General features: G+C 48.5%; 1 protein-coding gene across 13 annotated transcripts in view; it reads left to right on the forward strand.

Moving 5' to 3' along the window:
• SOX5 (SRY-box transcription factor 5) overlaps nucleotides 1-15,307 on the forward strand; it is a 909,709-nt gene that overhangs the window by 753,940 nt on the left and 140,462 nt on the right. For all 13 annotated transcript variants that reach the window (XM_077340178.1, XM_077340177.1, XM_077340179.1 and 10 more), the window contains one exon: nucleotides 4,843-4,928. In XM_077340178.1, coding sequence (XP_077196293.1) covers nucleotides 4,843-4,928 — 86 coding nt within the window. The remainder of the gene's footprint in view (nucleotides 1-4,842; nucleotides 4,929-15,307) is intronic.

Raw genomic sequence — 15,307 nt, forward strand, 5'->3', positions numbered from 1 at the left:
CTGAAGCAGCAAGGGGGGAATTGAATCTAGGGGCATGTTTTAGACCAACAAAATTTTATTCAAAGTATAAGCTTTCGTATGCACTCACACTTCTTATCTGAAGGAATTTGCGTGAACATGAAAGTTCATGCCTTGAATAAGACTTTGTTGGTCTTAAAGGCCCTTCTAGGCTCGAACGTTTTACAAAAGAAGAAGAAGAAGAGTTGGTTCTTATATGCCGCTTTTCCCTACCCGAAGGAGGCTCAAAGCGGCTTACAGTCGCCTTCCCTTTCCTCTCCCCACAACAGACACCCTGTGAGGTGGGTGAGGCTGAGAGAGCCCTGATATCACTGCTCGGTCAGAACAGCTTTATCAGTGCCGTGGCGAGCCCAAGGTCACCCAGCTGGCTGCATGTCCGGGAGCGCAGATTCGAACCCGGCATGCCAGATTAGAAGTCCGCACTCCTAACCACTACACCAAACTGGCTCTCTGAATTGTCAGGGGTTTTCCTTATTATTATTAAACCATCAAACCTGAGAGGGGATCTAATAGCCATATTCAAGTATATAAAAGGCTGCCATAGCAGAGTTGTTCTCTCTTACCCCGGAGGGACGGACCAGAACCAATGGGATGAAATTAATTCAAAAGAAATTCCTTCTAAACATCCGGAAGAAGTTCCTGACAGTTAGAGCGGTTTCTCAGTGGGACAGGCTTCCTCGGGAGGTGGTGGGTTCTCCATCTTTGGAGATTTTTAAACAGAGGCTGGGTAGCCATCTGACAAAGAGGCTGATTCTGTGAAGGTTCAAGGGGGTGGCAGGCGACAGTGGATGAGTGAGAGGGCTGGGAGTGCCCTGCATAGTGCAGGTGGTTGGACTAGATGACCCAAGAGGTACCTTCCAACTCTATGATTCTAGATCTATTTAAAGCAGCGTTATCCTTCTGCATTTTTAGTGCGTCTTCTTCAGAAAGACCTTGCACTGACACATAACTGATGATGCAATGTATGATCAGGATGAGGCCTTTAAAAATGATGCTTTCCCCCCTCGTATTCAGGGAAAAAACAGAGCTGAATCTTGAAGGGAAGCATCTTGGGCGCTCATTTGACCAAATGCACCATGATCTCGCCTTGTGCCTCCCTCATGAATCTCTGGCGTTGTAAGACTCATTTCTGGAGATGTTGCTGGGCTAATAATTTCTGTTAGCACATCATTGGGCCACGCACAAATGCGCCGATGATCTTTATTAATGGAGTGGAAAGTTTATTAAACATTTTCTTTTGTCGTTTGGAGAGTACAGGAATTTAGATAAGGCACAGAACATCTCTATTCACTGCAGGCTCCAGTCTTTTAAGAATTTGGTTCATGATTTTCTGTGGGGGAGGTAAGAATGCAGATTGGAGATGCCATTTCAGTAGGGATTCCGGACCTTTGTATGGGCTGGGGGGGGGAACCCCTCTCTGGCACCTCCCTCTTCAGTTTAGGAGTTTGATAAAGCAGGGAAATCCCCCAACCCTCCCCATCCAAAGCTTGTGGTGCAACATCTGTGGCTTTGCTGCAGATGCCCCCCATCACCATCGTATGTGCTCACTCCCTGCCCAAACTCCTGGAGCCGGCATTTGACAACTCTCATGCGCACACTCCCCACACCTGAAACTCACAGAGCCAGCATTTGACAACTCACTGGTCCCCCCCAAAAAAGGCCTTTCAGGTGGAGACATCAGTTGCACGTGATGGCAGTAGGTGGGGTCTGCAGCAGAACTGCAAATACCAGCTCTGTGCATTTTGGGAGAGGATGCATAGTGGTTAAGGGTGGTGGCTAGGGGTGAGCTGCAAGCACCAACTATTTGATTTTCCGGGGGGGGGAGTAGGTGTGCATGACAGTGGTGGGCATTGTCTGGGGCTGAACCGCAAAAGCTGACTCTGCACGTTTTTTTTGGGGGGGGGGAAGGTGCAAGGTGTGGTGCCTGCTCTGATTTGGGGGCAGAACTGTACCATAGAGTTTTGCCCAAAATCCAGAGGGTCATCCCTGATGCGCTGGTGTCATTTCTGCTCCCGACCATGTCCCCAGATCCCCCCTACTGCCAGTCTGCTTCGATCAGGCAACTGACAAATTTTTGATTAGGGGGGACAAGAACAGGGGAGGAGGGAGGAAGATCAGTATGATCCAAAGATTAGTTTTTTTGTTGTGGTCACCATCCTTCAGCTGGTGGCTGGATATCCCTGGGATTACAGGTGATCTCCAGGCAATGGAGACAAGTTCACCTGGAGAAAACAGCTGCTTTGGAAGGCAGACTCTATGAAATTCTGTCCCAATGACGTCCTTCCCCTCCCCAAACCATACCCAGGCTCTAGCCCCCAAATCTCCAGGTATTTCCTCAACCTAGAGCTGACAGCCCTATTTCTTGTTGTGTTCAAAATAAACTTACAAAAGATCATACATTTTGAAAGGATTTGTTGTGCTTATTTTCTTTTTTGGATACCTTGTACGAACCCTAGTCCTGAGGCCAATACAGGTCCTTTTTGAACTCAAGTGATTTGTTCCTGTTGTGATAAGCTAAGTCAGAATTTAGGGTGGGAGACTGCCTAGGGGGCAGGGGCATCTTTTGGCCAGTGTCACAATATCACTTCCAGCGCAACTGAAAAGTAATGTCAACTTGTAGATGTGACACTCTAGGATTTACCTAAAACTCTATTATGAAGCCATAGAGTTTGAGGGGAATACTAGAGTGTCCCCAAATGCAATGGCATCATTTGCTATGCAGGAAGTGACATCATGGCAACAACTAGCCAGAGGTCCATTTAACTTGTTTGTACTAGGGGCCCATTGCTGTCCCTGAAATGCTGCTCTTGGAGGAACATGGGACCTTCAGGAGGACCATGAGAGGCAACCAGGGGTCTCCAACAGACAGGGGGATCTGTGGACATTACTCCACCCTTTGTGTTAAAATTTAACCTGGATCCAGACCGTTATTGCCGAAGTGAAACAGATGACGGTTCCATTAAATTAATTTGTTGCCTTTCAAACAAGCCCACCTGTACGCATGGTTTACGTTTCTTCATGTCATTCCTCTCAGGCTGATATTACTGAGGTGCACGTGGACGCTGAACATAACTCACTGCTTTCGGTGCCGTGTTCTCCTGATGCACAAGCGCGTCGATATAACGCTACACCGAAACGGTGAAATGTCACATTCCCAATGAATCTCAAAGTGATTTAAGTGCGGGTGGGTCCGAATTCTTTAGGCACGGTGTTTTGCCAATGTGAATGAGCAGAAGGTCACACTGAAAGTATTTAGATGCAGTCGGTGCATATACTTGCATTCAGACTGCCTTTTTGCAGTGCGCACCCGCACATCGGTGGCATACTAGGTTGGGGAGTGGGGGAACTGAATGGAAGAAGTAGGGTAGGCAACCCCCAGGCGAGGCCTGGATACCTCTAAAACTTACAACTGATCTCCGCACGACAAAGATCAGTTCCCTTGGCTCCCTTCCTCCTTAGACTCTCCAGTCCTCAGGCTCCACCTCCAAAACCCTATGATGGAGCGGGCAATCAAATGGAAGAGCTGAAAGCCTACGGCAAACCGTGCATGCACGAATTCCAGAATCAGTTTTAGAAAAGCTCCCCCATCAAACCACAATTAAGATATGGAATGAGTGGAGTCCTTTCATCACTTATTTGGCTTCTTTCACTTAGAGCAGTGGTAGTCAAACTGCGGCCCTCCAGATGTCCATGGACTACAATTCCCAGAAGCCCCTGCCAGCATTCGCTGGCAGGGGCTTCTGGGAATTGTAGTCCATGGACATCTGGAGGGCCGCAGTTTGACTATCCCTGACTTAGAGCTATCATAGCACAGATTGTAGATTAAATTAATCATAATCCGGGCTGGGGGGAGGGAACCTTTGCCACACCGTAATGGACGGGGTCCCTCTGCGAAAAGCTCCCCCATGAGTACAATGGATCCATGGGATCCAACCGGAAGCGGAGAGGCAGGCTCAGGGAGTGATCTGAGGAATCAGTGGGGTTTTCTGTGAAATGTTAGAACATACCCACTGAGTCAGACCAGTGGTCTGTCAAGCTCATGATCATCTCCTCCGACCGGTAACATTTCTCCGGGGTCTTGGGTAGGGATCTTTCATATCCTCAGCTATTTGGCTCCTAGAGCTGGCACAGCACAGATTGTAGATTACGTTATTCATACAGCAGGAAGCAAAGGACCTTTGCGAAAAGGTAATGGACGGGATCGTGCTGAGGAAAATCGGCGGGGAAAAGCACCGCCATACGTGCAATGGATCCATGGGATCCAACCAGAAGCGGAGAAGCGGGCTAAGGGTGCAATCTGAGGAATCAGTGGGGCGTCTGTGAAATGTTAGAACGTTTAGGCCTCAGTGCCCCTCGCTCCCTTCTGGGCAAGTTCCGCCGAGTTGAATTCGCACTCGGGACAAGGCCGTCCGCACGTCCGCCCCTCTCCCTCCCGACGCGGAGATCTTATCGAGGTTGTCCCTGTTTTCCTTGCCTTTCTTTTCCTCCTCCATGTTGTGTGTGTGTTTTTTTTTTTGGGTGGGGGAAGCGCAGCTCCCCTCTGATCAACGTGCACTTCCACCGCCTCCCCCCCCCTCCCATTTCCCTAAATACATCATGAAAAAGGATGAGGTTTCCGCCTTAATTGCTTGTGCCTTTTATCCACATTCCTCTCGCAGCCAGAATTGTGAAGAGTGTTAGTAAAAAGGCCTCACAATGGAGCTTTTCATTAGGCCCCAGCAAGGCACACAAAGGAAGGCTTTTGGAAAGAGTGAATGCAGGAGTTTAATTTGCAGGTGGAGAGTAGATAAAAGGTGCTGACGCCTCTATTATTCTCTTACTTAGGTGACCCTTACCCCGTTCAGCTGATCCCGACAACCATGGCAGCTGCTGCCGCGGCAACCCCCGGCTTGGGCCCTCTCCAACTGCAGGTAAGTCTGGGTACAATGCCGGGAGAGGTGCAAGGTTAAATAAATATGGAAAACGGTTTTCTCTCCGGTTCGAACCCCCAGCTGGACCCACAATGCGCATTTCTCTTCTCCTTCTCCTCCTTCTTCTTCTCCTTCTCCTTCTTCTCCTTCTTCTTCTCCTTCTTCTCCTTCTTCTTCTTCTTCCCTCTTTTATTATTATTTATTTATTTATTTTGTAACAAAACAAAATTTTGGCACGTACAAACCCCTCTCCTCCCCCCCCCTCCTTTTCATTTACAAATCTACATCTGGAGACGTTTTCTTTTCACCTGGAAGAAGGGCGGTTTTTGAAAAGCTCCCGCACCCGCGTTCATTGTGAGGCTTTTATTTTTTGGCTTAGCAGGCAGATAACGAAGACGGTAATAACGGGGAAGTTTGTGTGTCCTCCTCTTCTCTCCTCCCTCCCCCCCCCCCAAAATGCAATAGTTCCAAGTTTTGTAGCAACTGTAACACAGTGGCAAGCAGGCGGAATAGCGCAACATGGTTTGCCTCCTTTTCGGGAGATGAGAATTCGGAGCCGACGGAGAGAACTGACAGGCGATTGGTTAAAGAGGAACGGAAAGCACATGTTTCTTCGTGGAACGTTAATGGATCCCGTGCGGGGGGAACGGGGATGGTCAGGACTCTGGGCACTACTGGACAAAACCTCGTCTGTCTCTTCTGTTGATTTCATTTCCAGGCAAAGCTCGAACCACACGGCAAAAAGCACCAGATTTGTTGGTATAGTAGCTAAAGAGTGGCGCCTCTAATTTGGAGAACCGGGTTTGGTTCTGAACTCCTCCACAAGTAACCAGCTGGGTGAGCTTGGGCCGGCCTTCGTTTTCTTACGGCTGTTCTCTCAGAGCAGTTCTGTTAGAGCTCTCTCAGCGTCACTGGCCTCACAGGGTGTCTGATGTAGGGAGAGGCAGGGAAAGGTGTTCGTAAACCGTTTTGGGACTCCTTCGGAAGTGAAAAGCAGGGTGCAAAAAAAAACAACCAATTGTTATTCTATTAGCCTTTTATAATTTCATTGCTGACTCCAATACTTGGGGCAAAAGTCCTGCCCATCTAAGAGTTGTAATGACCTAGTCCAGGGCCCATTCCGCACCAGGATCAATGTGGCAAATTGATCACGGAAAGAAAAAACGCAATTTAAAATAGTGGAATTCGTCGTTATGCATACCTGCCTTTGTAGTGGAATCCAGTTGCGTTTCAATCATTTCCCACAGGTTTCCGGTCTTGGCAAAAATCACTATCCAGGAAGCGATATTTGCCGAGTTTTGTCCCGCCCCTGGCCATCAATCAAACGAGCAGCCAATGGGCGGCCGCTATCATGCTCCCGAAAAGCCCCTTTCCCTTTAAGGCAGGTTTTAAAAAGAAAAAAAAACACATTGCAACGAATCTGCGTTGATTCGTTGCAACGGAGAGACCCATCTAGCTGGCAGGTGGCGTGTGAGCTGCCGTTTCATCGTTGCCACGCTCCCCCCGAGTGAAAAAAATCCCCCCCATGCACGGGCCCCCCACAAGGGTTCATTGGAGCTCCAGAGGGGATCCACAGCCTTAAGGGAAAACAGCCACTTCCATTGCTCTCCCTCCTCTCTCACAATCATGACTGAGTTCTCTTGTGATTTCTGTGCCTGGGAGGGGGCGGAGCCTGCATGCCTCCTCCCACTTTAAACTCCCTCCTACCTCTCCCCCCCTCAGCCTTCCTCAAGCCTGCCTGTTAATATGGGCGGTGATGTCACTTCTGGTGACATGTCATTTCCAGGGGCGGGGCATAGCAGGGAGGTGTGGTCCTCTGACATCACATCCAGGGCTCCTCGAAGCCTGTAAAATCATTTCAGGGGCTCCTTCATGGTCAAAAGGTTGAAAAAGACCGAGGAGAAAGGGAAATAAGGAGAAAGTGTGAGAATCCCGGCCTAGCTGCGAGCCGTGCATGGCATGATATCAGCATAATAAGCCACTCTTAATGGGCAGGGAGAAGACGGGAGACAATTAAGACGGAGCCCCTTTGCAGGCCAGTTTGCTGAGTGCCCGAGAAAGCTCTGTCAGTGTGTATGCAGGCAGAGGTTAACATATTCGCCCCCATTGTGCTTTTATGTGAAAAGCTACACTGTGGTTTCGCCTCTGATTGTACAGGATACAAATACCCTGGGCAGAATTGGAGTCATGGGAGCTGTGTTCCTCCTGGAATATTTTTCTGGGGGGATATCTTCAGCTGTCTCTCGAATGCAAAACTGGGAAGAAAGGGAAGCGACCAGCGGAGCCCCGTTGAAAGCAAGAGACCTGCAGGGCTTTGTGGTAGCTTTGAATGGAACGAAAGCCCTCTGTTCCATTGTTAGGGCTGCCAACCTCCAGATAGCCCCTGGAGGTCTGCTGCTCTTCCCGACCAAGATCAATTCCGTGGGCCAATATGGCTGCTTTGAAGGACAGACTCAATGGCAGCCTTTCTAAACCAAGGTTTCATGAGCCCGGGGGTTTCTTGATGGCCTGGAAGTGTTTCCTGATTGGGTGGAAGTTAATGTTTTATATGTTGGGCAGGTAGTTGTGCATTTCCTGCATTTTGCAGGGGGTTGGACTAGATGACCCTGGAGGTCCCTTCCAGCTCTGTGATTCTTTGATTCTTAAATAAACCCAGGTTCAAATCCCCCACTCTAGTATGGGAAGCATGGCTGGTTGAGTTTGGGGGTGTGACTCACTCTTGGCCCAACCGACTTCACAAAGTTGCTGTGAAGATAAAAACGGAGAAGAGAACCACGGAAGCCACTGCACAGAATTATGCGGCCTTGATAACCTGTGTCCAGGAGGCAGAGATGGTGGTGGGGAGATGTTTAGAATCATAGAATCATAGAATCATAGAGTTGGAAGGGGCCATGCAGGCCATCTAGTCCAACCCCCTGCTCAGCGCAGGATCAGCCCTAAGCATCCTACAGCATCCAAGAAAAGTGTGTATCCAACCTTTGCTTGAAGACTGCCAGTGAGGGGGAGCTCACCACCTCCTTAAGCAGCCTATTCCACTGCTGAACTACTCTGACTGTGAAAAAAATGTTCCTGGTATCAAGCCTATATCGATGTACTTGTAGTTTAAACCCATTACTGTGCGTCCTTTCCTCTGCAGCCAACGGGAACAGCATCCTGCCCTCCTCCAAATGACAACCTTTCAAATACTTAAAGAGGGCTATCATGTCCCCTCTCAACCTCCTTTTCTCCAGGCTGAACATTCCTGAGTCCCTCAACCTATCTTCATAGGGCTTGGTCCCTTGGCCCCAGAACATGTTTCCGCTAACTCCATGTGGACTTCCAAGAGGTAGCCTTCCGTCAGCTGTGGGGCGACTTCTGGCCCTTTGATACCTCCCCCTGTGTTGGAATGCCGAGAAGGCAGGCAACAGATCTCCTCTCTGAACCCGTTCACCTTGTGCCTTTGTGTCTCCATCCCGTGGGCTCTTGGAACCCTCAGCATCCTCTTCCCACCTCCCCTCTAATTCCCCTCCTTTAATCCTTCCCTGAGCCTTGTTAACGCCGGCAGCGCTTTATTTCGAGAGAGACGCAGCCGCGAGAAAGAGAAACGACAAAGTGGTCTCTTGCGTGCCGGGGTCGACACATCCTCTCCCCGCCGAAAGACCCCTGCCGACCCCTCTTTGAGAGGACATGTGTTCTGAAGGCCTTCCTCTCCTCCTTCTCTCTGGGAGTCCCCCCATCGCGATGTCCTACCTGTCACAGTCAGCACTAATTGGTTGCCCTCGCCGGCGCTGCCCGCTGAGGGGTTAATAACTGGGTGAGCAGAGGTAACCGTCCTTGCCTGGAGCAGTGGTTACTCTGAGCCGGATGGAACTCGCTGCTGCGGAGAGACTGGCGTACATCCTTCCGCATGTTTGAACTCCTTTTTATGTGGCTAAAGGGACAAGAAAAAGTCTCTGCCATCGTTCTGTGTCTCTCTGAAACCAGGCCTATTCATTGTCACAAGCCCCTGAGGACATTTTCTCCTGACTGGTCTCATGTGGACAGGGACAGTGGACATGAAGTAGAGGAGCCTTGAAACATTGACAAGGATATCCATTCCGGTGGATAGATTCCTGCTAGAGCAAAGGAATTCTGAGAAAGTCAACGGGGTGTGTGGTTGGGTGGAATGGAAGGTTAGGAGACGCTCGGTGCAGGTTCCTTCTGCCTCAGCTGCTGGAAGTCCAAGGTTATGAAGTTGTCAAAGATTTGGCAGAATACTGACCCCTGTGTGGCCCTAGGTAGCCCTGTGAGAGCCAGCTTGGTGTAGTGGTTAGGAGTGCGGACTTCTAATGTGGAGAGCCGGGTTTGATTCTGTACTCCCCCACATGCAGGCAGCTGGGTGACCTTGGGCTTGCCACGGCACTGATAAAACTGTTCTGACCAAGCAGTGATATCAGGGCTCTCTCAGCCTCACCCACCTCACAGGGTGTCTGTTGTGGGGAGAGGAAGGGGAAGGCGAATGTAAGCAGCTTTGGGCCTTCTTCGGGTAGGGAAAAGCGGCATATAAGAACCAACTCCTCTTCTTTTTCTTCTTTCTGTGATACAAAAATAACATCAACATCAAAAATAATAATAGTTTTTATACCCTGATTTTCACTGCTGGAAGGAGTCTCAAAGTATCTTACAATGGCCTTCCCTTGTTCTCCACTCAGCAGACACCCTGTGAGGTGGGTGAGGCTGAGAGAGCCCTGAGAGAACTGCTCTGTGAGAACAGCTCTATCAGGACTGTGACTAGCCCCAAGGTCACCCAGCTGGCTGCATGTGAAGGAGCGGGGAATCAAACGTTGTTCACCAGATTAGAATCTGCCTCTCTTATCTTTAAATAAATGAATTGTTCCCCACAACAAGACCATAGTTGAGAAGCTCTGGGGCTAGTGTTGGTGTAGAGAAGTACAATACACGCATACAACTCCAAATAGTGTGATTGTCCAAACCTGTGCCATTCCATTGGCTGGTCAGTTCAGGTGCGTTGGTACCATTTTAAAGTTGGTTTCTAGTCGCAAGTTGGTTTTTGTGTGACATATAAATGTAGACATCTTGTTGTTTTTTTTTTTAATCTTGGCTTGTTTCCTAGCAATGCCCTCACAGCAATGCAGTCTGGGATCCCAGCTGGGTCTCTACAGGGGACAGGGGGGAAAGTAAAGGCAATGGAATTGGCATTTGTTGAAGGAAATCAGTCCTGGTTTAAATAAACCAGGTTTTATGGCACATCTCAACTGAGCCTGAATGTGGGGGTCAGAGTTGCCAGGAGTTTCTTAGAGATGAGGGGGTAGGCAGCCAGGAGAAGGTGAAGGAAGAAGGGCAGTTTCTTTGTGCCCCGCTTTTCACTTCCCAAAGGAATCTCAGAATACCTTATAAACACCTTTTCCTGCAACAGACACCTGGTGTGGTAGTTGGAGCTGAGACTGTTTCCGCACTGGGGATATCGTTCAGCTTTGCATTTTGAAAGGGTTGAATTTTGTGTCCGTTTCCGCACTGAAATTCACCTCTTCGGCTGCAGACGTGAATTCCCCCCTCACTTGTCCTGCAGCAAAGAAATCCCCAGAAAACCAGTTTTCATTTTTTTAAAGCAGGGTCTAACAGGGTTTAATTCGGGCCTGCCCAATGCAGAAATCAGTGCAATCGGGTTTTTCCCCACACCCGCCATATTAAGTAATTTGGAAATGCCCTTGTCACCACCCTCCCTCCCTCTGTTCTGAAAAATCTGCCATTTTTTTTTTTAAGGACGGGCTGATCACATTACAACAGTATTTCTAAGTTTAAAAAAACCAGTTGTGCAGCGTTATAAAGTTATAGCCCAGGGTTGTTTTTTTTTTTAATAAATTACATTCTAGATACTTTGGGGAGAAGGGGGGAGTCGATCTAGGGTTCAGAAAGGTGGCATTAAGGGGCACAACAAAACAGAGGCGCAAGCTGGCACCATTTTGCAAAAAACACATTTTTGGAAAAGGGGAAGGGAGCACAGCATGATGGGAGGCTTCTTCCTTCAGACTCAGTGCAGAAAGCATGTTGGGAATTTCAGCCTGGGAAATAAGGGGAGTAAAGGCCAAGTGTGGAAACGCTAAGGTCACCTGGGAGCATCCAAAGGAAATCCAAAGCGAAGATAAAGCAAGGTATGTCTTCTAATGCAGAAACAATCTGAGAGAGCTCTGACAGAACTGTGACTGGCCCAAGGCCATCTAGCTGGCTTCACATGGTGAGGAGAATCAAACCCGGCTCTCCAGTCTGGAGTCTGCCGCTCTTAATCACAACACCACACTCACGGGGGTGTAATGCCATGAAGCCCCATCTCCAAAGCAGCTGGAAACTGAAGAGAGCAGTTCTGTGTCGCCTGGAGATCAGTTGTAATTCTGGTCCATCTCCAGACCCCACCTGAAGGTTGGCGACCCAAACGGGGATCCTCAGGGAACAACCCGTGGTTAATCGAGTTTGAATTTAGCATCGGCGCTGGACTGCAGTGCCAAGAAACGAATGCATTTTCCGGTGATGAGATAACAGCAGAATCCCATGATTTGTTTTGGTTCTTAGTCCAGTTGCTGCAAGAAAGTTAGTATTCCCTCCCCCCTCCCGGGTCTGGCCTTTGCATGCTTGTTTGTTCACATGCATTAGGCAGGAGACAAGCTTAAATACCAACTTGGCTGGGGATGTTCAACAAACGGGGCCCCGAAGATCTTCGTTTTCTTTTCTCCCCCCCCCCCCTGCCTCTTTACCTGAGGAAGGAAGACAGGAGGAGAATAGGTGCTTTCGAATTATGGTGTTGGAGACGAATGCTGCGAATGCCCTGGACAGCCAAAGTTACCAACAAGACAGTTTTAGACCGTTTATGCACTGGGAACTTCACTGCCCCAGCAACTGTGCAGGAGCACAAATCAGGGGCGGATGAGGCACACTGGGCCAAATGCTCCCCCATGTGGGTGCAGGAAGAGGTGGGGCAACCTGCCATGACTAAAACTCCAGCCTGCAGCCCGGCATGAAACCTCCAGTGCATAAACGGTCTTAGAGAGGAACAAATCTCTAATGTCATTAGAAGGCAAGATATTATGGCTTAAATTCACTTACCTTGGACACATCATGCAATCAAACTGGCTAGAAAAATCATTAATGCTCGGCATGGTCAGCGGCAAAAGGAAACGTGGTCGCCAAAGGATCTGCTGGCTCGACACGATCAAAGCTGATACAGGGATGACCATGAAACCAACTGAAAGAAGCGGTCAGTGACAGAGACGAATGGCGAAGACTTTCCTATAGAATCTCTGAAGGTTGGACATGACTGAACGGATAAGATAACATCATCATCATCTTTACCTGCTCTTTTAAAATGCCTTAATTTGTGGACGTACGCATGGTTAATGCACATTTTAATTGCTATATTAGAAAACAGCCGTGGTCTGCTTATGTTTGATGGGGGGGTCGGGGGGCAGGGGGGGAGTAGACTAAAACAAAAACAGGTTTCCACTCCGAGAAAAAACATCTGGGCAAAACGAACCGGCAAACGGCGGCTAAGCACTCCGGCTGCCACGTTTCCGATTAGCATTGCTAAAAGATGGCAGGCGTCCACCCCCCATTAGCTCACTAGATTCCTTTAATATTAATATGCACATTTCTTGATGGACACTATAAATGCCCAAGATGATAATGGCGACAAGTTAATAAGGCGGCACAGTACGGATTTTCCCCATTGGTTCTCTCCTGAAATTGCTCTCCAGTGTATAACATTAACCTAGGCTGGGCACCGCGTTCCCCATTTATTTCGGATGCTATATTTGGGTGCGTGGGCTGGCAAGAGATGCGCCACCTGTTCTGCCCAAGGGGGTAGCCAAAAGGCCCATTTTGTGAGGGATTGCAGGAGAGCAAGGGTCAGTTTCCCAGCTGTAGGGAATACTTTGGTGCTAATGGACCCATGCCCATCCACCGCAGCTGAAGATTTAGACCTAGCCACAGGGAAAGCAATCTGTTGGCGTGTTCCGTTTTTGGACGGGTGGGTGGGCAGTGTTAAATAGTTGGATGTTAATGTCATTTCCTGTTTTCACCTCGCGCCCGCTGCACCTGCAACTGAGTTTCTGCTTTCGTAGGGTCAAGGTGTTTCCATTTGTTGAGGTGCAGCCGTGGGCAACGCTTTGAAAGACGGATGTGCATTGCCGGTAATCGTTGCCTGTCCGTTACGATTATCAGCATAAGCCTCAGTATGAGTGGGGGAACCGGGAGGGGCGTGCCTCTTGATATCAGAAATGGATCTAATACATTTGGCTCCATATCCTAACCATCTTTTTGAGGATAGATTCAAACGGGTAGGCACATTGTTCTCAAATAGCACAATAAAATCAGAGTCCAGTAGCAACTTTAAGACCAACAAAGATTTTATGCTTGCACTCGAAAGCTCACGCCTTGAATAAATCTTTGTTGGTCTTAAAGGTGCTACTGGACTCTGATTTCATTGTGCATTTTTTTGAGATCACCGTAAATTCACTAAAGTTATTCGAGGGAAGGGGACCACCCTCTCTGATCACTAATATCCTGTGTATTTTTAAAATGGCTTCCAGGGCCTAATTATCGTGGGTTTCCCAGGAATTCTGCTTAACAACCTAAGTGGTCCTTAGTCTATGGTCACATCGTGTGCCGTCTTGACCTGAGTCCAGTAGCTCCTTAATCTTGGTCTTCTACCATAACTAACAAGTCTACCCACCTGAAACTACCTTCATAGAGCACAATCCTGTTTTCCATGAGCAGAATACAGAATATCATGGATTCCCTGCTCTGCTGAGTTATGCAGCAATACGCTGAGTCATGTGACGATTCGATGGCCTCTGCTTCTCCTGCTGGGGTATAATGTGGCATCTCAGGATACAAGAACATATCCACAAAAGTAGGACAGATTTGGGGGTGGAGCCTGGGTAGGGCAAGATTTGAGGAGGGACCCCAGTGGGATATAATGCTAGATAGTCCGGCCTCCAAAGCAGCCGTTTTCTCCATAGGAAGTGATCATTATGGTCTGGAGATCCTTTATTATCTATCTATCTATCTATCTATCTATCTATCTATCTATCTATCTATCTATCTATCTATCTATCTATCTATCTATCCATCTATCATCTATCTATCTATCCATCCATCTATCCATCCATCTATCCATCCATCCATCCATCCATCCATCCATCCATCCATGAGCTGAAAGCTCCTGTAGAGCCCATAGCTCCTCCAGGAGCTCATTCCACCAGGTAGGGGCCAGGACCGAAAAGTCCCTGGCCCTGGTTGAGGCCAAGCGCACTTCCTGAGGGCCGGGAATGACCAACAGATTTGTACCCGCAGAGCACAAGGCCCTGCGGGGATTTGGGGAGATCCTCAGACCCCGCCCAGAAACTGGCAAGCCTTGGTTTGAAAGTCCAGTGTCTTGGTAAAACTTCAACCCCGGTTCCTGATTCTTGGAAATGGGGTACCAAGGTTGAAATTACCGTTCGTGTCATGGTACATGTTTAACATTTATGATCTTTGAAGCTATCAAAATGGAGGATGGATTCAACAACAGCCATGTGATGCTGCTTTTATATGCCAATAAGGGATTTGGATCAACAGCCACAGGCTAAGCTAGTCTGACCTTGTCAGATCTAAGAAGCTAAGCAGGGTCGGCCTCGGATAATACTTGGATGGGATATAACCAAAGACCAGGGTTGCTATGAAGAGGCTGGATATGGCAAACCACCTCTGAGTGACTCTTGCTATGAAAACTCTACAGGTCTGTGACTAGGCACCAAAAATCTTTAAAAAGGAGCTTCATGGTACCTTAATATTAAACCCTGGGGACAAACAGCAGAGATGGGGTAGCGCATGTAGTTGCGAGATGACCAGGAAACCTGGGTCCCGCTGTGCACAACTCTGACATTCCCACAGAGGAAAGCCAAGAAGAACACCTGACTGAATCTTGGGTTTCTAGCCAACCAATGTATAGAATCATAGAATCATAGAGTTGGAAGTCCAACCCCCTGAACTATGCAGGACACTCACAACCCTATTGCTCATCCACTGTAACCCGCCACCCCCTTGAACTTTCACAGAATCAGCTTCTCCATCAGATGGCTATCCATCCTCTGTTTAAAAAACTCCAAAGATGGAGAACCCTCTACTTCCTGAGGAAGCCTGTTCCACTGAGGAACCGCTCTGACTGTCAGGAACTTCTTCCGGATGTTGAGATGGAATTTCTTTTGAATTATTTTCATCCCATTGGATCTGATCCATCCCTCCGGGGCTGAGACCACTGGATCCCCAAGTCATATTGAATGTGAAAGCCTTTGGGGGAGGGGGGATGTGATAAACTCATACTTGAAAATTGCTTGGCTGACATAATATTGTTATGAAAGGAAACGTGT

The sequence above is a fragment of the Paroedura picta genome, chromosome 5 (genome assembly GCF_049243985.1).
Source record: "Paroedura picta isolate Pp20150507F chromosome 5, Ppicta_v3.0, whole genome shotgun sequence".
Classification (NCBI taxonomy): domain Eukaryota; kingdom Metazoa; phylum Chordata; class Lepidosauria; order Squamata; family Gekkonidae; genus Paroedura; species Paroedura picta.